This window comes from Symphodus melops (genome assembly GCF_947650265.1).
Source record: "Symphodus melops genome assembly, chromosome: 19".
Taxonomy (NCBI): domain Eukaryota; kingdom Metazoa; phylum Chordata; class Actinopteri; order Labriformes; family Labridae; genus Symphodus; species Symphodus melops.
Window position 1 is genome coordinate 13,053,593 of NC_136709.1, and position 25,284 is coordinate 13,078,876.

Sequence of the window (25,284 nt, forward strand, 5' to 3'; positions counted from 1 at the left end):
TAATAACTGATTTTTGGTTTGCTTCAATTGGAATTGGTCAAGTAAATCACACCTTCCATCTTTGCTGACCGACGTTGATCACACTTCGCTTTAAGAGACTTTTTCGTGTTAGTGTTACAGTTAAGTAGAACTCTTTCTCGCAGAGGTGAATGTGACAGGAAATGTGTTTGATGCTGAGAATAAAAAGGTTGAAACCCTTTTGGAGTAAAACCGATGCCTGACAGAATAAAAGGTGATAGCGTTCAGATGTTTTCAAAGTAAAAATTCTGTGTTTGAAAATGAGATCGTTATAACTCATGAGTAAATGTTGTGGTTTGCATTGAATAGAACCACTCAACTACTTTCAATCTTTTTTTTTAATGCAATTTAAAAAAAAACAAGAATTCAGTTTTGTAAATCATTCAATCTTTATTTGCACAGCGCCACAAGAAATGTCATCTCAAGGCACGTCACCAAAGAGCAGGTGAAAGTCTTACTCTTTCTTATATTACTTACAAAGACCCAACTCCAAGAGAGCAGCACTAAGCATCATTTAACAAAGCTAAAGTGACAAGGAAAAACGTCCTTTTAACAGGCAGAAAACCTCAAGCAAAACCAGACTCCTGCTGAGCAGCCGTGCGCCCCAAACTGTGTCGCGCTTACAAAGTGGGAGACGAAGGAAAAAGGAGGCAGATAGAGCCAAATATCTTAATGTGAGGCTACAAAATCCTGAATGGACTTAAACGTAGACGTGTTTGCAAGTAGCAGGCTGTTGCAAGTACGAGTGTACACACAGGGGGAACCGCAGCTTCGTCCTCTGATTGCGTTTGTGCGTCTGTGTGACAAACATTCCAGCACAGTGCTCGAGCATCAGCTGTTTACATTCACGACAAGATACTCGGTCTCAAGTATCCGCTAAGCATCGGACCTTGAGAGACAGAGGCCACATCAAGGAGGTCAACAAACAACCTGACACCCTGGAGATACATTTGCATTGAGTTGAGAATGCAAAGCACTGATTGGGGGAGGGGGGAGGGGGCATAAAACGGCTTCGGAGGCAGCAAACACTTAAGTGGTAAAACAACAACCTCCAAACTGCTGAGATCCTCCTCATTGTCGGAGCTCTTTTTATCGAGAGAGAGAGAGAGGGAGAGAGGAGAGAGAGAGAGGGGAAGACAGGATGATCTTTGAGGAATGAGTCTATAGTGACAGGCAGCCGGCGAGACGAATTCTGGGCCAGCTGACATGACTCGTTTTAGTATCATCTCACAAGTTAAGACAACAAAAAGGACTGCAGTTACACGCAGCAAAAATATGGACAGTAAATCTTTCGATTCATAAGCTGATATCTGGTTTCACCTCCAGCCTCAGCCTGAACAGAAACCTTAAGTCTGTGTGTAAAGAGACAAGGGTGGCTTTACCTTATAATACTGATAAACTTGCCCTCTATAAATTCTGCGCATAGCGCCGGATTAGCATTAAGTGACTCTACTGTATGGGCCAGAAAAGCACCGACCCTTTGCGTGACAATAAACATTGCAACCTGAGTACTCAGCATACTAAAGAATGTGTCTGTCAAGTTAAAAGTTCATTTGCCTCTTAATGTGCTACCAAAACACCCCCCCCCCCCCCCCCCTGCCCCCCACAAACAACACAAGCTTTCAGCCCCCTTCCTCTTCCTCCACCCTTTTTCACCTATTGTGAGGCAATCAGATAGCGTCTTCCAGAAGTCCACACCTGTCTCAGGGCCATGCAGAGGAGATGGATCCATGCATTTTGAGCATCAGATAGCCTCGAGCCAGGGTTAATATTGATCTAACGCTTCACTGGCCCTTTGTGAGAGCAGCAGCTGCATTGGGGGGCTTTTAGATAAGCAATGCAAAAGGGAATTGTTTTCTCCTGGAACCTCTTCTTTCAATGTTTCTACATGAAAACCATCACTTAATTCAACACTCCATCGCTGAGGAATAAAATGTCCTCTCCCTTGGCATGAAAAAAAAAAAAAAGCAGCAAATAAGCATTTAAACATCCGCCTTTAGGGTATTGGAAAGCGGCTGGTATTAGAAATCACACAGTGATAATGCAGCTCTCCGGATTTTCGCTGTTTAATCATATGTAATCTCTGGAGTGAGAATGAAATGAAAACACAACATGAATCCCGCAACTCTCTCTCTCTCTCTTTTTTTCTCTCATCACAGTCCCAGCAACTGAATGAGGCAGGGTGGGGTGGGAGGAGGTGGTGGTGGGGGGTATATTATGGCTGCATCTGTGTGAGGCAGACATGGCGATGAGACCCTCCCTAAGATGACTCATATAGGCTGACACCAGCACCTCATTCACAGCCAATAATGAGCCATGCTAATGAGAAGGACAGCCACTCTGCATGCTCATCATTAAGCCGTCCCGTGATTCATGTCCGGCATGAAACCGTCAAATGAAGAGATAAGGCTTGCTGCAGCAGGCCAGAAGGAGATGCGTACAGATATGGGACAATTGGGGAAGCTGCATGTGCTTATTTAGTTTCAAACAATGTGACTGATCGATGTGTTTTTATTTATTTATTTGGGAAGGAGTAGAGTAAACGTTCCCTCTTCTTTCTTCCCTGTGCCGTGTTCAGGGACTGTTTCCTAGAATTGATATGTGCATGCAAATGCCAGCAACATATTATTCAGTGCTATCAAGGCTCTGAAAGAACCACCTTCACCCACGTCCGCCCTGATCAGATCACATACCGCTCAATTGAATCCATCAGGAAAAAAAAAACATGCTGACAGTAAAGCATGCATGTGCATGTGTGGACCTCCTGAGACTCCTGCTCTGACACATATATCTGATAAGCCTTAATCAGCACAGGGTGGTCATGATAAAGCATTTCAGCCTAATCTCAGTCTAAGAGAGACCCAGACAGTGGGCTGTAAAGCCAAGACCCCCCCCCCCCCCCCCCCCCCCCCCCCCCACATCTAAGCGTTTCTACCATAGTCTCTTTAGGCTTGTCTTATTTCCCCCTGTCTGCTTCCTTCTCTCTGTCTTTCCTCCTTTCGTCTACCTTTTTCAAGCTGCTTCTCCCTGTATCAGTGCAGACACTTCTTAAGCCCCAGCTGGGGGAAAATGCGGTGGCTTGGTGGGGGGAAGGGGTTTCAAAAGGGTAAGTGATTGCCCTCTAGGGGACGAAGCAGAGAGGAGAGGGAAAAAAAAAAAAAAGAAACAGGACGCCTTATCGCCCCAGCCTCCAATAGCCCTGCTGGCTACCACCCAGAGCCATGGGGAGAAGTAGAGGAGGAGGGGGAGGGTGTGAGGGCTCTGGCTGGATGCTACACTGCCTCTTGACACAGCAAACTTAGCAGGGAGCCCTCCACCCTATGCCTGGCTATGGGCTCAAGCATAGGTTGCACAGGCAAATGTCATCTGGATCAGTGCTATTGCTATTCTTGCATGCTGTAAAGTGTGCTACATGTGCAAAGATACAACAACAGGATGAGATCGGCGACGTTGTGTTGTTGAAATAGTACATGGGAATTATTTAAAATTAGCTTGTGTGTGTGTTTATTTTTTTTTTTATGGAGACACACTTTTTTTTTGGTCACTGTCTGAGGGATGCTGCAGATGTGTTTTGGTTGCGCACCCACAAACGAGACTGTACTACTGACCTATTTCCTCCGTCCCTGTGCCGACATGAAAACAAACAGGAAACAAATCGTGCCAAAAAGAGCGATAACACTTTGCAACTGGGAGATAAAAGTGCATGAGCGTATACATCAGTTAATGAGAGGCTTCCTTTAAAGCCATTACCGACTGCTTAAATGCATCCCTCTACAGTAGGCAGGCAGTCAGACAGGCGCACCGACGCACCCAGGCGTCTGCAACAGTGTCCAAGCGCCACCTTCAGTATCCAACCTAAGGGGGAAAAAAAGCAAATAATCACACAGACTACATCTTCTCCTCCAGACATATCTGCACAGTGCAGCTGTCTGTCTGGAGAGAGAGAGAGAGAGAGAGGGAAAAAAACGTCTTCTCTTACTTTCGCCCCCTTTTTTTAAGGAGTAGACCTATACCTTTAAGTCTTATTTGCGTTTTGATGCGTGCTGCTCATCTCAGGAGCGCATAGTGCTGTGTGTTTAATATGCCTGTCTCGCCTGGTGTGTTGCCCCAGACACTGTGTACCACAAATCCCCACCTCCACTCCAATGAGAGCTCGGAAAAGGGGAGGGAGGAATAAAAGGGTTAAGGGGAGTCTTGTATGGAGTCTAGCTGGGCGGAGTGGAAGGGACCTGATTGGATGGCTGCGCGTGACGCAGGGTACATGAAAAAGCTGATAACTAGTTAAGAAGGCAGTTTGTAACTCTGGAAAAAGAGTGCAGAGCTTGAGACATACATTACGCAGTGAACGCGGACGCAGCCGGCGCAAAAAAAAAAAACCACAGAGAGCTTGAAGGCTGAGTGAGGGGAGCAGAGAGAGACTGCAGCGTCCGGACACAAAGTGACTTGAAACAGAGGGACGATGGTGCAGCACACAGACAACAGCGAGACGGACGGGAGCATGTCCAGGGAGGCTACTGACTCGGAGGAGAGTGAATTTATGGCATGCAGCCCCGTAGCGATAAACCCGGACTGGTGCAAGACAGCCACCGGTCACATCAAGAGACCCATGAATGCATTTATGGTCTGGTCCAAAATCGAGAGGAGAAAGATTATGGAGCAGTCGCCCGACATGCACAACGCTGAGATTTCCAAGCGCCTGGGGAAGAGATGGAAGATGCTTAAGGACAGCGAAAAGATCCCGTTTATCAGAGAAGCCGAGCGGCTGCGGCTGAAACACATGGCAGACTACCCCGACTACAAGTACAGACCCAAGAAAAAACCAAAGCTCGACAGTTCAAAATCATCAGCGCCGTCTCCGGAGAAGTGCGGCAAAATTGCCAAGACGCCTAACAAGAAGTGCTCAAAGATAAAGACTAATAAGAACAGCTCCAAGTCCTCTCACGGCTACGGGGAGGACTGTGTGTTTCCCAGCTTCAAAGTTGCAAAGATTGTAAAAAGTGAGCTCACTGACGAGGACGACGAGGACGAGTACGAAGAGGACTACCGGATGGGGATTAAAGTGGAGGACGAGGAGCGCGTGAGGCCGTACAATGTAGCCAAAGTTCCCGCGAGCCCAACTTTGAGCTCATCTGCCGAGTCCGAGGGCGCCAGCATGTATGAAGAAGTGCGGAAAAACAACAGACTGTTTTACAATATCAAAAACATTACCAAGCAGAGCACATATCACGCTGCTTCTGTCTCACCAGCATCCTCTCGGTCCGTGTCCACATCCTCCTCTTCTTCTTCCTCCTCCAGCAGCAGCTCCTCTTCATCCGGGGAGGACGCGGACGATTTGCTATTTGACTTTAGTTTAAATTTTGCCCCCAGCGCCCCTGGAACCGAGCTGGGCAACCCCAATTCAGGAAACCTCTCCCTGTCTCTTGTGGATAAGGACCTGGACTCGTTCAGCGAGGGCAGCCTGGGCTCTCACTTTGAATTCCCAGACTATTGCACGCCAGAGCTCAGTGAGATGATAGCCGGAGACTGGCTGGAGGCGAACTTTTCCGACCTGGTCTTCACATACTGAACTGCAAAAAAAAAGTTGCTCTAGTAATAACAGAGAAGGGAGAAAGTAAATTATATATGTGTCCTGGTCAAAGTAGCCCTGCCTCCTCGTGTGTTTTCTGAAGGGGTCCTGGAAGGAGGGATAGAGGTGCAGGACCAGGAGGTGAGGTTTGAGGAATGAGATGCTTATGAAGCTGGTAGCAAAAAAAGCAAAAGTCTGCAGACGTTTTTTTCTGGCAGCATGACAGGGTTTTATGGATTTTTTCCTCCCGTAAGGTCTGCATTTTACAGTTCATCTTAAACGGACCACAAAGGGAAAAATACGTGAACTTCTATGCATCTTTTCCTCTCAAAAACAAAACTGCAGGGAGCTGAAAACGGACTGTGGACTGACTCAAAGCAAATCTGTGAACTGACAATTGTTCAGGATGTTACTTTACAAACGGTTTATGTAATTTCTTAATGCCGCAAAATGTTTGTTTTTTGTAACTGATTCAGTTTACCTCCTGGTTTGGAAAACTAAGCAGCCTAAACCTCTGCAGAGTACAGGTGTGGAGGAAACATTTTGATACATAACAGACCTCATCTTTTTAAAAGAAAAGTAAGATATTTTCAGGCATATTTTTGTACAGTTAAAAGGGAATGTTCTTACTGTGCTTTCAGTGAGTTTCAGGCACTTCTTCCCTTTATCATTTGTTTTTAGCATGCAAGGGAGTCCTGGTTTTAAGGATTAAGTTAAATTAAAACTTGCATCAAAAATGCCTTGTGATTTCAAACTAGGTTTTGTACAGTTGTAGAGCAGATTTGTTGAGTATTTGTAGACAATACATTGGCATCATGGGGAACACATACCTCAGAGCTGGAACTAGTTTCAAGATTGTATATGTACTGTAATATAGTAAAGTTAGGAGTTTATGTATATCATACTCGTGATATGTGGATGGGTCCCGATCGCAGGTGTGAAACTGGATTTTGGTATTTTTTATGGCACATACTGTTTTTCCCCCTCTCATTTTTTGTGCAATATATACTCTTAAGATACAGACCATCAACAATTGTAGCAAGTGATGGAAAAACAGACTTGTGCACTGTCAACATCATTTCATGTTATGATGCTGAAGCCTGTCCGGGCAGGAAAATAAACAAATCAGCTGGAACTGATACAAAACAATATAATATGGCCTCATGGTGTGATGCATACTATAGATGAATATCACAAATTGAATGTTATTTGACACATATCTGACACCAAAACAGCTCAAATCCAACTGAATTAGGAAAAATGGGTTCTGCAAAAAGGGCATAGTCTGGTACAGTGGTGGTCTGGCATTAGTTTAACAAGCAAGCAAAAAAGAACATTCCATAGTCCTGTTTCATGAAATGAAACGTTATTTTAAAACTGAAGACTGCCTTCTTTTTTTAAAACATTAACCATAAACCTGTATTTTTTATTTCTTGCACTTAAAAAAGCAGATATTGTTTATTTTTATGTGGGTCTTACATATGAAGTCTGTTTGATAAAAGGTTTTTTGGAATATGACCTAATTATATGCCGAGACATTTTTGTTGGAAGTTCTAGGCAGTAGTTATTTCACATTCCAAGTGTGAATCTGTCTTTGACTTATCTTTTAATAAATAAGTACCTACCACCATCGACTGTCCTTTCAGTTTGTGAATATATGTACACAGATGTGTTATTTGTTGCGTTGGCAAAGGATGTGATGACAGAATGATGCCTATTTTGTATGTAGGCGGATACTCTGAAAATGATGGGCTCAAACTAACATGTGATTTCACATTGTAATAAAAAGGAAAAAAGGAAAACTTTTAAACTGCAGTGTTGAGATGCTTTACTCTGCCTCTGTTTCAAATGTTTCTGCTCAGCTCCCTTTCACCACGCCTCCCTGTAAAAGAAAAAGCGGATACTGCTGCTTTAAGAAATTGAATTGCCCGCTTGCCTGCGCCGAGCGATGTGATTGGTGGACTTGCTGGTTCCCTTGGAGACGGAATTGGAAACAGGAGCGGCTCCTCACAGTGTGTGGGAGCTCTCGATGTGTCTGGCTTTCATTCAGAAAAGTAGCACTGTGGCCGGCACAGAAACGACACGGGAGCTCTGTGAACAGAGGGCTGAGAAAATGTCTAAATGTGACATATGTTTACACAGGGATAAACAGTGGCACTTATTCCAGACAGACACAGTTTAATCTCTGAAAAAATGTGGAAGGGTTTTATTAAAAAAAAAAAGATAATTCTGATGTAAAAATAGACTCACAAGCTTTGTCCTAATGGACTTTAATCCTTTATAATGTCACCAGTTAGATCTGCACAAGGAAGAGGGATAGGTCATTGTGAACTTAAAATAAATACCAGTAAAAATTCAAAATTCTTAAAAGATTCAGTCTGAGAATAAAGCAGCTCCATCCCACAATTCTTAGTCTCTTTTTAACTGAGATTAAAAAAAAATACAAAGTTAGTAGCTGGTATATTGGACACAAAACAAACTGATATTTTGTCATATGTGAAAACAGAGAACCCCAAAAGTAATGGCTATAAAGACTTAACAAATGTTGGATAAAATATATAGTTTTTACATAGAGTACTTAGTGTGTAATGCTCAGGCAAGAAATTTGCAGTAGAACAGTAGCTGCGGTTTGTAAGTCCTCTTCTTTGATTCTAATACAATTTATTAGAAAGATGCACCACACTAAAACAGATCCATATGTGATGTCATACAATTAGTATAACAGACCATTTATTTAAAATGATAACACCTTAACATTGTTAGGGTACCTGCTGTGTGCCTCCAGAGGACCAAAGATGCAGCCTTTTATCTCTTTGATATCCACCTTTAACAGATCATACATAAAGAACCAGCGGCCTCGGCCACTGAGAGATTTGTGTTCATTACAGCAAACGAATCTAATGATGAATATTTCCCATGCATGGCTGCACAGGTACTGGCCCCCCCATTAAGTCAGTTTGCAAATCTGTAATAAAACATTTATCTAGCTATTACTTTACCTGACCTATTGGTCAAAGTTGCTAATGGGTTCCAGGGCTATTCCCAATAGAAGCTCAACATTGATTTTGTGCTTCTCTGAAATATCTGTTCAGGGCTAATGCCACCGGTACATGTTGAAATGAAATTAGTGACCTGTTGAAATTTCTTCCTATTTCCTCCTTAAATAAATAAATGGAAATGTAGAATGCTCAGGAGACGCCGAGTGAGATAGCGTCCACCCAGGGATGCAGCAGGAGGGGGGAGGAATATTTTTGCAACAAAAGAAAGTAATTTCCAATCACTTGAGCGTTTAAATCATTCATATAAGCCGGGGTGTCACAGTCAAATGCTCTACGTGACGCATACACAAACACCTCTGCTGCAGGAGTGATGTCTGGAGGCGGATGTGTGCAATTCAAAGTTGCTTAAAATGGACATCTACAATATGCCATGTTAGAGCTTAAGGAGACGATTCCATTGTGAGCAGTCTCTGTCTCAGTCCAAACAAGTAATAAGACCATTTATGTTTCCTTGCATCTTTTTCCCCCCCCCCCTCCGCACTGACTCGCAGTGAGCTCAGATGCATTACATCACTGCTGAGCTTATGCCGCTGCGCAGTAAGATCCCATGTTGTGTCATCATTGATCCACATGTGCTCCTCTTCTCCCAGTGGGAGGCTGTCTAATATTGCTAAGGGAATACTGATATACGCTCTCTGAGCTGGAGGTTTCAGCTCAACAATAACAACACTGGCTTTGCCTAAATTTAAACCTGTTTACTGTCTGTTAATTGACGAGTGGGCAGGATTTACGGTATACGCTCCCAGATCTGCTGTCTGAGATTTGGACACCGTTGCCACCCCCTTCTGTTACACAAGCGTGTCATGCTGTTAGACGCTGCCAGTGCGTTACAGATCCAGCAAGCGGTGTGACCGAGTATTGAAATGACACACCAGCAGTTGGTCCCTCTTGTGCAACAATGAGTCATGCACTATGATCCAAACAGGTGAAGAGCTATTTGGAGCATGAATATCATTTATTATCTTCTGAATCCAGATGACAAAACTACATGTTTATCTCAGCGAAGCCTGTCTAGCATGAAATCTTCGCTGTAACGACTTTATATAAGGACTACTTCCTAATGTTGAGCAGTTCGAGGAGAATTTGTCTGTAAAATTGCCTGCCTGAGCAACAGCCCAGACCCTGTGTCCTCTGCTCCAGTCTTGGCCTGGGGCGACTCCTGCTGCTGTTGATGGCTATCCATTTGCTCGGCCCTCCCTGCTTACGGGAGGGAGGCAGAGAGGGAGCATCGGCCCCATCTGCTGCACTGATATTTACTATCCCTTCACATTTGTGAGAAGGAGGGGTGGCAAAGGCCCAATTCCCTCATGGTGTTTTAGCACTCTGGCAGATGCACACATGTGCACGAACACATTGGAAGGCAGTGAATGAGCGAGAGAAAGATAAGAGGTAAATGGAAAGAGCAAGTAAAGTAAAACTCAGATTTAACTTGGATACAAACCAGGGTGTGTAACTGATAATAAATGTATAGCTGGAAGCAAGTGACACCCATGCTCTTCTGCTGCCTAATTTCCCATTCAGAACTTCATTGCAGTTTTTCATTATTTAGCAAAGGCAATGAGACATTGAAAATAAGTGGGGTTGGGGGGGGGGGGGGGGTGCAGTGCTGAAAGCAGACACAGCAGGCTGTCGAGAGCAATTTGAACCGGCAGTGCTATTGTCTCGTCGACACAGAAACAAACAGTTCAATCACTCTTTGCAGAATATGCCCTGACACGCAGTAACATCTCATTGGGAGAAGGTCACTTTTTTTTGTGGGGAGCTGCTGGAGGTCGAGCATCAGTCATTTGAATTAGCCTCTAAGAGGGCAGGAACTCGGTTGCACACCTGCTTCTCTTTTTAAGAGCCAACTCTGATTGTTACAGTAACTGAATGGAGGGGCCCTTTGTGCTATTTTTGCAGATTTTGGGTTAAAAATGTGCTTTTTCCTGTTGTAAAGGAACCACAATACCGTGCTCAGGGGATGATAACTATACATCAAGCTCTATTTATAGAGAAATCCTACACATTTGTTGGTCGGATTGCGGTCACTTTAGGATTTACATAACCTCGTTTGGAATTAATTGTGACTTTATGTTTAGTACTTATCTTCGAGCTTTACAGCTGCTGCAATCGCCCTTTGCACTTTCCAATAAGTGAAAATGGCCTAAACCCACTATATTAGTCCAGGGTTATAATGTATGCCGTCTGTAAATCAAAATAATCCAGATTAGCACATGAGAGTGTGTCTTTTTGTTAAATTATATACATTTGGATCAGTTTTTATAGCCTCAGTAGTCCGTATGTGTTTATATGTTGTTGTTGACCAGATAATGCTGTCTCTGTCTAATCAAATGGAGTGGATCTTAGTGTATTATCAGAGCTCAGGGCTCTCTTATGGCATGTGTGTATCTGCTGAGGATACACACGTCTGTTTGGCGTTTTGCCCAGATGCATGGATTTAAGGCCACAGTGTTACACCCATCCCCCATTTTCAGACTCGGGGGTTGTGTTTGACAGAGTGTGTTTATTTGGCTGTTTGTCTCTGAGATTATATTGTGTTTTTGTTCATTATGGGGTGCAAAACTTTACCTATTCTGAACATAGTTTTTTACCATTGAGTTTCTGCTCATGGCACAAACAAGATGATATTGTGCAAGGGGGAAAAAAAGTGAAATGGCAAACTCTTGCTTTTAATTTGATGTATTTTAATTTGGAGTATAGTGTAATAGCCTAAATCCATTTTTTCTTTTTCCAAAATAAATATCCAGGTGCATTATTTTGTCTTATGTACTTATCTGTATTTATTGATTTCTTACATTTCACTTTTTTTCCCCTTGCATTATTTATCTCTGATTGTCTATTTCTTTTTTCCTTCCCATTAATTCCTATGTAAAGCACTTTGTGCTGCATTTTAGTAGTAAACGTGCCACACAAATAAAGTTGAGTTGAGTAAAAACATGTACGGGAAGGTTACCCCTACTGCTCTGCAAGTCTTCAATTTAATGATACCAGCAAAAGACATTCATGACCCCCTGCCTCCACACCCCATGATTAAGTCAGGCAGTAATCTAGATTCAAACCTGCAGCTCAAAGGGAGCCCATGCAATTCCTCCCCTAAAGCTCAAGCCGAGCCAGCAGTTGGTCATTCATATGCATCTGAAATCTAATACTCTGCTGCTGTGCCCCTCCATGGCCCCACCTTTCCTGACTCACCAGTGAACCTCGACTCCTCCAGTGCACTCCAACCATTATCCCCCCCACGCTTCCTCCCTTTTTTTTCTCTCTTTGTCATCACCCCCGCCTCTCTTTCTCTCCTTCTATTTGCATGTTACCCAGGTTACACTGTGAGGGTACCCCCTCACAGTTAGATGCGACGCAAGGTCTCATTTGATAGTCCTTGCTGCTTCAGTAAATAATTAGCACACTGAATCCTCTGGGGCCCTATACAGGAAGCACGGCTTGCTTACCAGGGGGGCTAAGGTTCTAATGATTGCTATCCTGCAAGGTTTTTGATAGCAGGGCCCCGACTTGCCTCCTCCTCAGCACTGAATATTTGAAAAACACAACTAGAATTAATAATGAATGTGAATGTGGATACAGAAAAACAGACTGCATCTACATCCTAAGACTTTTTGAGCATCTCTCTGAAACAAAATTCATGTATGGCTCTAAAAGATTATTTTTTGCAATGGCATTGACAATAAAAAAAACCCCGCAATGCACCTTATTTATGAGTGCATAAGCATAACATAGAGGCAGATGTAAAGACATATAGTAAGGATCTGTGACAAGCTAAAACAAAAAAGAGCCGGTAATACTCACTCAAAAAAGTAGATAGTGATAAAATCACACAAAACCAGGAGCACTAACAGGAAACAAAGTGAGGAATGTTCTTGAAAACAGATGTTTTTAGGATCTAAATGTGATTCAGTTCTGCAATCAGTCAAATTAACATGTTAATCTACATCTCTAGTCATTAGGACAATGAAAAATCTTGTAGCAAATTACAGGAACATCTTGTATAATGTGTCATATGTTCAGCAGTTGCATTAAAGATTCATTCCATATCAATCAAGAGCACCATCCTTCTGAATAACATGGCCCTTCTGGCAAAGCAATACATTTTTTTTTCACCAAAGTATAAAACATCAAACAATTGCCACAGGGCTGCTTGACCTCCCTGATTAGCGAAGGAGACACTCAGAAGAAGTAATGCCCTCTCAGGATTGCATCTATAAAATGACAACTCCTGCCAAAAAGTCCATTAACTGCATGTAGATTTTTAATTGGCTCCATCTCACTACGGATGCAGAGACAACTTCAGATGTTAGTGTAGGAAATGGAGAGTAGATTAAAATAAGCCAGGTCCTGAGTGGATCTCTAAAATCTCCCCACCGCCCACACACACACACACACACACACACACACACACACACACACACACACACACATGCCCTCCAGTGCACATTGAACTGCCCCAAAAAGCATGTAACAAATCACACTTTTAAATAATTCATATGTATACGGATGAACAATTCATATGCATCATGCTAAATCTCTATCCATTGTGGGGAGCTGTTATGGTAAAAATCCGAACACAGAAACTAGGCTTCTAACACCATCTGGTTGTTGAAAGTAAGTTTTTTCTTGCCAGTGCTGCCAAGTGATAGCTGTGTGTTAAGTCTCTGTAAAGAGTATGATCCAGGCCTGCTTTTTATATTAAGTGTCATTCAATAAGCATGTAATGGTTTGGCGCTTTAAAAAAACTGAATGATTGATTGAAACACCATCAGGGCATTAGCAAATAAATCTATTTTTCTAGAATTCAAACAGCTGTTTTTAGGGTGATCTGGCCACTCTGTTTCCCATCATGCCATAGACGCTAAGGCCTGGACCAATTAAGATTGGGCTTGGTGAAAGCAACATGCAGAACAGTGAAGGGACACATTTTTACACACGAGTCGATATGCAGCCTCTGTAGGAGGCTCTAGGTCTGTTGGAGATTGTTTGTAGCCAGTGGGGACTGCAGCTATAGTGTCTGAAGAGAGGTGACATGTAGCCCCACTCCTCACTACCGATACACACAAACAATGCTGACACACACACGCAAACACACCCTCGTCTTCTCTCTCCTGGCTGGTCGGAGTTATTCATTTCACTGAGCACCTCAGCCGCCAGCAGAGAAATGCTGTCACTGGGTCATTACAAATACCCACAGGCGGTGGAGAATGTCCTCACAGATATGGGAGACAAACGTGGGCCTGCATGCTGCGGCCTGAGTGCTGCTGCTGCTGCTGCTGTTGCTTCACGGTGTTCTGAATGACCTACATTTCTTTCCTCAAGATATTTCATATTGGACCTGATGAAATCATGGATCACTAATCCCAGACCCGGCAGGATAGAAATATTTTAGCTCATGAATTAGTTGGCTGAAATACACTGCAATGGCCAAATCCATTCATTGTGTTTAGCATTTATGACTGATTGAGACATTATATAGCCTTTGTTTGAGACTGCATGGTGCTATGAATTGACTTGAGTGGTATGATCACAAGTTTTGTAGGGTACTTGTTTACAATGTTTATTTTGTAATGACTGCAAGCTCCTTAAATACATATTATATATTGTTTTAATACAGATTAAAGGATCAAAACGGTCCCATCACTGCTATTGCAGGGAACATTGAACAACTTTGAAATTAAATACATTTAGCATGTTTATTTTGAATAAGCAAAATGTCCCTTCTTATGGTAGCCCACCTTTTGAGCGGATCAGAAAACACACGTTGATATAATATATTACAGTAAGTGTTGGGGCCCCTAATTTCAAACTTTCAAATGGTTTTGTGGAAAAGAAACTGTAGCATTGTAAAAAAAACTGTAAGAAACTAAAAAATTGCACATTTTACCTGCCCAATTGTATAACACATGTTTATGCAACATGCAGATTGTTTTAATTGTTGATCACAAATAAACATGTTAACATAAAACCGAGGTGCTAAAGCAGAGACTACAATGTGAAATGCAGTGGCCAACATGAGTTGGCCCTTGTATCACCAGGCTCCCCTCAGGGGTGAATGTGTGTAACTGATCTCCATCCAATACACACCTTATGTAAGGCATATATTGACTACAGGTTCAATCTACATTCAATCATTCACACCAGACTCCTGGTGAAAATACTCGATTATTGCTGTTCCGGGGCTTGCAACCGTATGTTTCTCTGCACATGGGGCTCACCTCTGTGGCAGGACGGTCCTCTGCCTTTTTTTTACAGGGTAGTGAAGATGAGGAACACAACTGTGATCAAAAGAGGACTGCTCATTGATTTTCAAAACCACAGATTATGCTACAAATATATATCAAAGGGAACAGCCTGCATGGCCTCTGTGATATGCTCAGCATGATTTAAACATGCTATGGCCATGTTAAGCCTCCAGCTAACACATTTTAACTCAGAATTACTAGGTGTTACTGCCTCTGTGCCTGCTCATGGGAGCAGGCACAGAGTTTGCCTCAGTTGCTCATGGGAGCAACTGAGGCAAAAGAAAAATGAAATTGGCAATAAGAGATGGAAAGAAAGTAATTCCAAAAAAAAAAAAACGCTACTGTGATTTGCTGAATTATTAAACTCACTTTCACAGATTTCTTAATTAGAAAGGGTAATCCTGTAATTAAAATGAGGAACAGCTGCCTTGTACAGAATATCACCGAAACATATAATCCCAATTCCCCTTTCATAAAAACTCTTTAATAATCCCATTACGTCTTACTACAGAAACTATACCCTACTCATCTCTTTAAGCACTGGCTTCAACCGTGTAATTGCTGTGCATTTAAGGCAATTTGGTCAGTGGCGACAGAAACCTGCTTACTGCTGAAAAGTTAATGACACTGAAAGGCAATACTATACCCTGACCACTTAGCCTTACCGTTTGACAGCATTTGTCATTTCACAGTTCCTTACCCAAAAACGAATGGATTTTACATTTCCCACATATGCTTTCGACTATACAAAGGCATGCACGCAAGAGGACAAAAACATTAACATTCCATGTCAGATGTGATTGAAAAGATTGTTAGTGTTTCCCTAATGCAGGAAATGTACCTGTTACATCCGCTTAAGAGTCGGAGTAAAGGATAAAAAGTGAAAGATGAAAATGCATGAACAGCAAAAATATTGAAAATAATGTATTGTTTTTAAAATACATTTAGTGGGACATTTGAACCTTTATTCAGATCGGACTGCAAAGAGTAATAGGAAATGTTGGGAGATGAGAGTGGGGGATGTCATGCTGCAAAGGTCAAAGGTTAGACTCAAACCCAGGACAGCTGCAAGAAAGGCAGCCCCTGAAAACTGGGCAAACCCAGAAAAAAATTGTAATTCAGACCGAATAACAACAAAAGTAATAAACATTCACATCTATATACCCTTTATGTGATAGGACTTTGGTGATGGCTCAAAAAAAAAAAAATCAGCATGTTCAAAAAGACATGTTCTGTATGAGCAAAGTTTAATTTTGTTGTTATACAGTGCTGAAAGTATTTGAACAAAATCATTGGACAGTATGGGTAACAATAAATATAAATGAATTGTAGTATAAATATACTATAAAAATGGATACTTTTACTGGTTTACCTTTAAAAAAATGTTTAGACATGTACAATCAGATGTACAATAAAGCAACATTTGTATTTTTTTTCTCACAAGATCAACAAGAGTGTCATGCTCAATGGCATAGCATAAAGCCAAACATATATTGCCAAGACTTGTTGCCAATGAAGTTCAAACCACTGAGCAGTTGACAGTGACTGGCAACTAAGATGTGTTCAAATTGTGTTTTAAGAGAGATACAAGGCATCAAAGTGATTGAACGGTCACAAAAGCAGATTTAGTTGTTTTCATCCAATTTTCAATCAGGCGTCAGGCTTGTTCTTGTCATGACAGAGTCCCCTAGCACATTGGAATTGCGTGACTGATATCTCATACACTACATTTCTCACTTCAGTGCACCCCGGAATCCAACCTGAACAACTCCACCACAGACACATACACACAAATCCCCCTACTTCATTCCCAACCCCCCACCTCAATCCATCTAAACTAAACCACCTTTATGGCCATATTTCTGCTAAGTCCGCCACCTTGATTTGCTTTGGCATTCCTGTCCTGATTCATCCAGTGGGGCTGTGAGCTGGAATAATTAGGAGAACGCCATAAGGCCCTGTGCCTCCTGACAAGTGATCAACAAACAATGATTTATGAGGCCATCTTGTATCAGGGGATGACCATTGATTTAAACACACAAAGAAAGCACACATGCATGGACACACACATGCAACTTCTGACACAAATGACCAGATGCATAAATCAGATTCAATGTCTCTACATTGTTGAGTGGCGTTGTTTTATGCTGACCTATACTGTATACCCTCCACTTTAATAAACACCAAAACTCATAAGCCCACAACTTTATATGGATTTGATGAGTGATCTAGGGATATTGTGCTGCATCTTAAAACCCCTTGAATGCTTGAACAAGCCTTCTGCAAATCAATGTTGTCGCTCTTTTACTTTGTAGATGCTGATTCCACATATTTTCAAGCTGTTGTTTTAAGTATTGATTGTCACAAAGGCGGACAACGATGCAAGGTCTGTATCTCACCGTTTAAAATGACTCTAGTATATCACATTGGACTATCTGCAGCTTTGGTATGCCAAGGTAGGTTTTCTTGACAGACAACATGCACACTGTGTTTTATTACCCCGCCAGCTGCAGGGTCATTATACATCGCTCTTCCCAAGAAATCGTAGGATCATATTTCTGTGTGTACTGGGAAGCGGTGGCTTCAGATACTGATTAATGAGTAATGAAATGGCTTTTAGTTATTACAGGATGAAAATATTAATATGAGAGATGCTGAGTGAGAACAAGGGCGCCTTTATTATGTTACCGGTCTGTTCCATCATCTCATAGATCTGTCATAGGTTCATGGCGTCAAAGAGATTAAGAAGCTATATTAGTCATCAAACGCTAAGTGATCCTGTTCCTATTAGCATCAGTGGAGGCTGTCATCATCATATAAGACTCCTTTAAGCACTCTATAAATCTAAGCTATACTACCCTTGGCAGAATTGTACATGTATTTTATAGTCAATGAAACAAATCTATCAATTAATCTGTGTTTTATTGCCAAAATTTCTCTTTGTCAGAAGTTATTATAACATCAAGAGTAGGTCTGGACTCTACTCCGTGTAATATAACAGACAGCGACCCAATAATCCTTCTCTTTTTTTTTTTTTTTTTGGCACTTGGCAACAGTGGTAAAGAAAACAGCTTGACTTTCAACAGGTAGTAACCTTGAACAGAACAAGACTCACCGGTAGACACCTCAACAAAAGTAATCTCATGACAATGCCCATATAGAGGGAGTCTTGTGAGTATTCTTTGTAATGTGCAGAAACTCAGTATTTATGTGCCATGAGGTAGCATTTTGCTAACAGGCAGCAGGACCAGATTAATGGGTGGATAAACGTCTGCCACCACTGGATAGGCAAGCAATTACATTTGATTGAAATTGCTACCAGGCAATTAATAAGTTTGACAAATACTACTGCCAACTTTTCCAAGTTCTGTATCTGGTGGCACTAAATCATTGAATCATTTTAATAAAATACACTTCATGGACACACGGCAGACTGTTGTATACCAATAAGTCCAGTTCTACTTGAGGTTTCTACCTACTAAAGAGAAGTCTTTCCATACCACTGTTGCCAAATGCTTGGGAAATATTTATTTAGTATAAGATGCGTGTTAAGGGCCTTTGTGATGAGGACTATATGAATGAACTTGGCATTATTGTCTTTCGAAACCACAGATTGATCGTAACTGCAGTTAGGTCGATATATGTCTAAGCATGATGTTAATAAGGTGACTGGACTGATTGTCTACACCACAATACCACAGAGAATGGTAATGCAGAAGTGTGTTTATACATGTGAAAGAGAACACAACAACTATCTCTCAACCTTCCTCTTTCCCCCTCCTCTGAGGTTTGACGATATGAAGGGCAGCTATTACGGTCATTGCAATTATACTGTTGTTAGAAATTGTTGTTGGAAAGAGGCTCCAGATCAAAAGGAGCAGATCCACATTGATTAACTGCCAGTGTAAGGGGAATGACCAGGTCGAGCTCTTAGAACCTGTGCTCTGAACACAGTGATTGACTCCTCCTATGCTTTAACTCGCATTGTTGCAGTAGAATAATCGAGCATGCGGCATGAATCCAGTATTAGAGATTCATGTGTCTTGCCCCACCTCTTCCTCTCAGCACTCACTTCACTCGGCGGATGATTGAAAGGCCTCTGGTGTCTCCCTGCTCTAGGTGGATAAGCAGTTGTCATAGGAAACATCAATACTTGAATGGATAGACAGTTTTATCCATTGATTAAACACTGAGTGAATGCACGAGTACTCGCCCTCACAGAAAAACGACGTCCATGCCAGTAACTGCCTCTCCTCCATTTTTGTGATTTAGAGTGCATTTGTGTGATGATCTGTAAGTGCCATGTCATTCTCCCTTACCTCGCCATATTTGCAAGAGCATAATCGATAGCTTCATTTGAGCTCTCCTGCATGAGGGTGGAGAATCATGGCAGTGTTGAAAGCAATGTTTTATATTGTTGCATAAGGTCAAGCCCATGTTTCTCCACCTCGGAGAATTGGTTGGAAAATAGCCCCATCAACATTGATGAAGCAATGATGAATGGGGATTATGGTTTGACAGGGCAAAAATTGCCACTTGGAAAATTCTAATCAATCACACTTTTTGTCGTTTTACAGCCCAAAATGGACACATTGTTTGGCCTTCAACACAAGACTTCTTTATTCAAGTTATCTTGGCTCTGATATCAGCTCACGTGGAAAAAAAAATAGAGATTATTTCTTGTGTCTCACTGGGACAAAATCCAGCAAACACTTAACATTCTTGTGTCTGAGTTGACTGCATTCATTCCCCATTTAGAATTCTAATAATGCAAAGACAGAAGGCTTGCATCTGACTGACACTTTGGGTCTCCTGAAGCGCCTGGTCAAATAGGACTCTTATTATGGTATACTCGTTCAGATGGTCATTAGACAATCAAATGAGTATAATCTGCCTGGATCTCAATTAGGAAGAGGAAGCCAATTCTCTTGGAGCCCCAATGGCCTTTCAGAGAAGCACTGAGCCTTACCAGGTGTGTTGCTCTAACACTGATTGCTCATTTGTGCCCGAGAGATCTCGCTGTGTGTGTGTGTGAATGCCCTTTATGGTGGCAGAGGAGAATGCCTGTGGGGAAAGTATTGTGCATGAATATGGAGCGGAAACGCTAAAAACAAGCACTATTGTTTCCTGGGTTTCATTCATGGCTTTTGTCATTGAAAGGCCCCAAGGATTCAATCATTACTGTCAGTATATGCACCCAAGTTTGACTGTAACTTGACTGATTTGAAATGTGGTGTCCAGTCACAAATACTACCTCTGATACTGCCTAAAAACTGAATCGGGAATCAGTTATTAGGTATTGGAATGTACATTAATCAATGAACTGATTTGGTATGATTACTTTCTGATTCACCAACTGGTGCACAGTAACATAATCTGTTATAACAGTGCAGTTCCAGTGGAGAATCTAAGAAAAGTCACAACAAGCCAATTGTCAGCATTCTGTGCTTTTAACCAGTAGTTTAAATTGTATTCTGTTTTGGGTGATGATCAAGTATTTAGATCAGAATTAGGACAGACAAACTACATCTTTAATTTGAACTATGAATGGTTTTGATGCTCATCATTTCTTTTCTTTTCTTTTTTTTTGTCATTGATACTAAATTAAGATCAGCTACTGTAGGCCAAGAGTGACTCAAACGTCCTCTAACAGTCTGAAGCACGTTGTTTTCAAGGGCACCCATTTGCTCAGTCCTAGGACAGAACAGCAGTGGCCGCTGCCCTCAGCATTAACCCCTGCTGGCTCCTAGAGGTTAAAACCCTGCGCTTGATTTACAACAGCTAGTGGACACAGTGGCCATTAAAACGATGTAAATTTGGGCTGTTTGTAGAGAGCAAGGTGCATGAACCCGATGACGGACCACCCACTCTCTCTACCTCGAACAACACTCCATGGCTGTGGCTCACAAATCAGGGGGGGAGCTTTCATTTGGGGGAAGGTCATAGACCTTTTTATCACCTCCTTAAGACACCCTTTGGAGCCATCTCTCATGATAGCACAACTGGATGCTTGACTTCCCTTTGGTATGCTGCTATTGGACATCAATGTACCTGAAACTAATGAAACGTGGCCTTTGATACATAGCATACAAAATGTGATCCTCAAATTCTATTAGTGTTTCAACTTACATCTGACTGCATTAGGTACTTTCATTAAATTTTTTCCATGATCTTAATAAACTCAGTGTTTAAATCTACCCAGGGTTTGAACATCCTTGACATCTGCCTTTTGGCTCAAATGTGATGGATGGATTAAATGTCACGTATGCCCTGGGTGCTTCCATCAGTTTCTGTACGGCCGTTGTAGTGCGCACGCTTGCGTTGTTTGTTTCCGTCAGATGTTAGTGTTGTGTCTGTCAGTCTTTGTCGGTGCCTGTACGCTCTCTTGTCCTGACGTGCTCTGCTGCATCCTGCGGCATTTGGCACCCTCTCAAGTCCCCCCTTCCTTGCAATATACACACACACACCACACACGCAGAAATACAAACACAAACACATTCACAATTAGCCAAGATAAGCTGGGATTCTGTGACTTCCTGCAGATCCCTCTCAGATAAGGCAGAACAATTTAAAGACCCTGTTCAGACAGAGACATGAGTATAAAAGAAGCTCTCAGGAGGCCTAAGGAAGAGACCTGCACATACAAAAGCCAGAGCTGGCAGGCTCTTGTCTGTCGAACTGATGATTGGCCTCAGCATCCTCCTGTCATACTGTATTACTTTTGGTTTTTGCACCCCTGAATAGCACTCTTTGCTGAAACTCATTTATCACGTAGCAGGGGATGGACACCAAAGTATCACAGGGGATGTTTCTGAAAATGTGACAACATGCTGTTCTGAAAAGTAGCAGACAGTGCTTATTTGAGTCTCTGCAGTAGAAATCATTACTGTAGGATATAGATGCTGATGGGAGGGTTTCAGGTGTGTTTTATATCCACACAAAGCTCAGTGTATGTGATTAGGAATGACTTGAAATGTAATTACATAGTTTGCCTCTTTCAAATTTCATTGTAGTCCAGTAAAAATATATAGTAATGCGCATTTTGGACTCATCATATCTTAATGATAATCTTCAGTGTTAGAAGTAGCTGTTACTACTTCAAACAAATTATAATCAAATTAAAAGTTATAATCAAAGGACTGTACAAACCAAAGTACTTATGAAGATCAATGTTATTGATAAACCGACTGGATTTAACAATAAGCCTAATGTGGTTTCAGATTCTTGTTTTTGGTGTCCTGGCCCAGCAAATGAAATGTTCTGTGGTTTACAGCTTTCATCATATTGCTTTTGAAGCCAATCGTAAGCTGTTTTCAACAATAAGACTCCTTAGCACTCCCTGTACTACCCCCAGAGAGCAGTTAGTCATATTAGCAGCTAGCTGGTTAGCATAGCAAAGCTTTTAGCAGCAACATAGGAAGAAGTATCCCCAGAAGTATGTTGAGACAATAAAACAGGTTAAAAGGAGAGTAGATTCAGTATATGACTTTATTTATCAGCTTGAAACAGCTAACAAGCATGACTCCAAATGAATGCTAATTTAGCTTAGCACCTACTGAATGTGTTAACAAGTAGCTGTTTGCCAATAACATGGAAGACTTCTATTCTAAGATGTTTGTATTTCAGTCTTGTTTGGCAAGTTTGTCGTGGTCACCAGCAGTGAGAACATCCATTTTTGATTGTTTAAGGTGATTTGAACATTTTGGGAGCAAACGTTTAGAAAATGTGCCCAGAAAAGACAGCAATAATAATACTAAAAACAATAAGCTAAAATTGCTCAACAAACACATTCTTTCTATGTTGGTCCGACATTACTATATTGTAGTATTTCTTGTGTGGGTGTGTAGAGTATATAGTCTGAACTGAGATAATGGTTGGATGAGATAAAGCAATAAACTCATCCATACAAAAAAAGGATTCAGTTGAGCACTTCTCTCTCAAAAGAACTTAAAGCAGCTCTGATATCACAGAAGAAGAGTCTGTCCCTCTAGTGTGCATATTACTGCATCTCATCTTCCTTATTGCTGCCTAGAGTGTGATGACAACAGAAGTGAGAATAGATTTAATCTCTCCTGCCTTGATAATATTACTACATTACTGGCTGAGCGCCGACACACGCACAAAGGCCTGATCATCTCTAGCACTGAGCATTTTTCTTCCACATGCACATCTCTGCACTTCTTAGAACTGTCGGGAGTAAAGAGATAAAGAATGGGCAGAAGGAGGGAAAAAAGTCAGCCGTGGTGTGAGAAGTGTCTGCCACCACGGCGTCATTAACACCCAGTGGTGCTGCAGTGAGGGAGGGAGAGCAGACGGGGCCTCCAAGCACTGGGAGCGAAATTGCAAACCCAAGGTTCCTGATACAACCTGTTATTATTTTTGACACAAGCCATTTACAATAGCTATGAAGGTGGCAATGGAAAATGTAATATTGATTGTATGCCCTCAAGGCTTTGCTCCCCTGACTTCTAAGCGTCACACGTCCCACATATGGTGGATGTGATGATATGTTTTTCCTTTTTAAATTTTGTTTTGTTTCCCTCACTTCCACAAATCCTATTTTAGGGGCTTTGTTGATAGTGTATTTGATGAGGTAATTACACGGGTAGATTGAAAGGTATAGGGTGAGGTTTTGGGAGTTCAGGAAATAATAGAAAGCTGCATAAGTCCCACAATGCAATATGATATTGGGCTGATGTGACAGGTGTTAATATACCCAATGGCAATCTGTATTTCATCTCTTTTTCATGAGGGTGCTTACTGAATTACTTCCAAATGACGTTTAGGAATCATTAAGTGCCTGTTGCACTATGGGATAGCAGTGCCTGATTCCAGAATTATTAAGATACACTCTAACATACTCGACACAGAGAGAAAAATCCCGTTAAAAGTACAGAGCATGAGAAAGAAGAGGGAGCTATAAAGCAAACTGTAGAACAACTGGAAAGATAGTCAGCCTTTAAAGTTAGCCGTCTCGGTCCGTGTGTGACAGAAACCTGTCAAAACCAAAACAAACACGTTTAACAAGGGCCTCAAAGGACAGCAGACAATTGTGCAGGCCTGTGTGAGGTGCAGCGGAAGTCTCAGTATCTGGGGAGATTGCAGGGGTTATCTGCCAATGTGTTAATTACACCAGGGTTTTTCTCTCCGGTAAGTGTGACAACTTTCCGCTTGTTTCTAAAATGAATGCATGACCCGTGCAGCACCCCTCCATGTAGCTAACCACTGATTGCTGTGTTAAAAGCTATCTTTGTGAAAAGTGCTGTCTAAGAGCTCATTTTCTCTGGTGGTAGGCGCTTTGGAACACATAGTTATGGACTTACATGATGATTTAGATGACCCTATAAAATTTCACTGAAAAGAAAATTTAGCAAAGGGCAAAACCTTTGTGTTTTCAAGTGATCTTCATAATAGATGTTTCACTTATCTGTTTAAAATTCAGGTTTTTAAAAGCATTACAAATTCATAATGGATTTTTTAAACTATATTATCTCCATTAATACATTACATGTTAGCAGGAGACGCAAAAAACTGCTGCCTCAGTTTTGCTATTAGAAACATACAATGTTGAGTCAATCCTTGTTAGCACTGTCATTATTTGTCCAGCTAATAGTGCCACTCATTTTCCCATGTACAGTACAGTTACCCTGACATGGTTTTATCTCTGTCATCACATTAGGGTGAGTGGAGGAAAATCACTCTTAATGACACAGAGATTATTGGCTTTGTGTTTTGGTCTACCAGTAAATGCCGGCCATGCCAATGGGATTTCCCCGCATAAGCCTTCCCTATCAGTTTACAATAACTGTTGCATTCTGCTTTCATCCACAAAGATATCAAAGCACAATAAAACAAGCCTGTGCTTCATCACTCAGTGTTTCTGTAAAGAAAAGTCGTACAGATTTGTGGAGTACAGAGAGCAGCTTGTTCTTGATTCTTGCTGTTTCACTTGCAAGATCACTTTGGACTTATTGGCGAACTGTCAATTTATGTCTTCACACCTAAATTATTGCTGTGCTTCTTTGAAGGTCCCCACTTCCACAAAAACATGCTTCAAACGTGTTGTCAACAACAAACTTACCATTAGAAAACATATCTAGCTGTGTGGGCATCGTGCCGATATTTCTGAAAACCAATATTGATCTTTATCCTGTTCCTGTTTATTAATAATCTTTCAGAGTTGCATGCCTTGAAACAACAGGTATTCCACAAAAGTGATTCCAAAACTGTGGGTCCTAGTCACATGGTGGAACCTAATGGTACTGCAGGTCATCTGCTAAAGTCATTTACCGGTACAACAAATACAACTTTGTTCTAAAAACATACTACTTGGTCATTTTGCATGGCTTGCTTGAACAACATCCCGCCAAAGTTTGGGACGGTCAATGATATT

At 41.7% G+C, this 25,284-nt stretch overlaps 1 protein-coding gene across 1 annotated transcript; it reads left to right on the forward strand.

The window, feature by feature from the left end:
• The first annotated feature begins 4,235 nt into the window (after nucleotides 1–4,235).
• Nucleotides 4,236–7,394, forward strand: sox11a (SRY-box transcription factor 11a). The gene has a single exon (XM_079370394.1). It carries the CDS (start codon nucleotides 4,478–4,480, stop codon nucleotides 5,582–5,584), a length of 1,107 nt encoding a protein of 368 aa, XP_079226520.1. The 5' UTR covers nucleotides 4,236–4,477; the 3' UTR covers nucleotides 5,585–7,394.
• The last annotated feature ends 17,890 nt before the right edge of the window (nucleotides 7,395–25,284 follow it).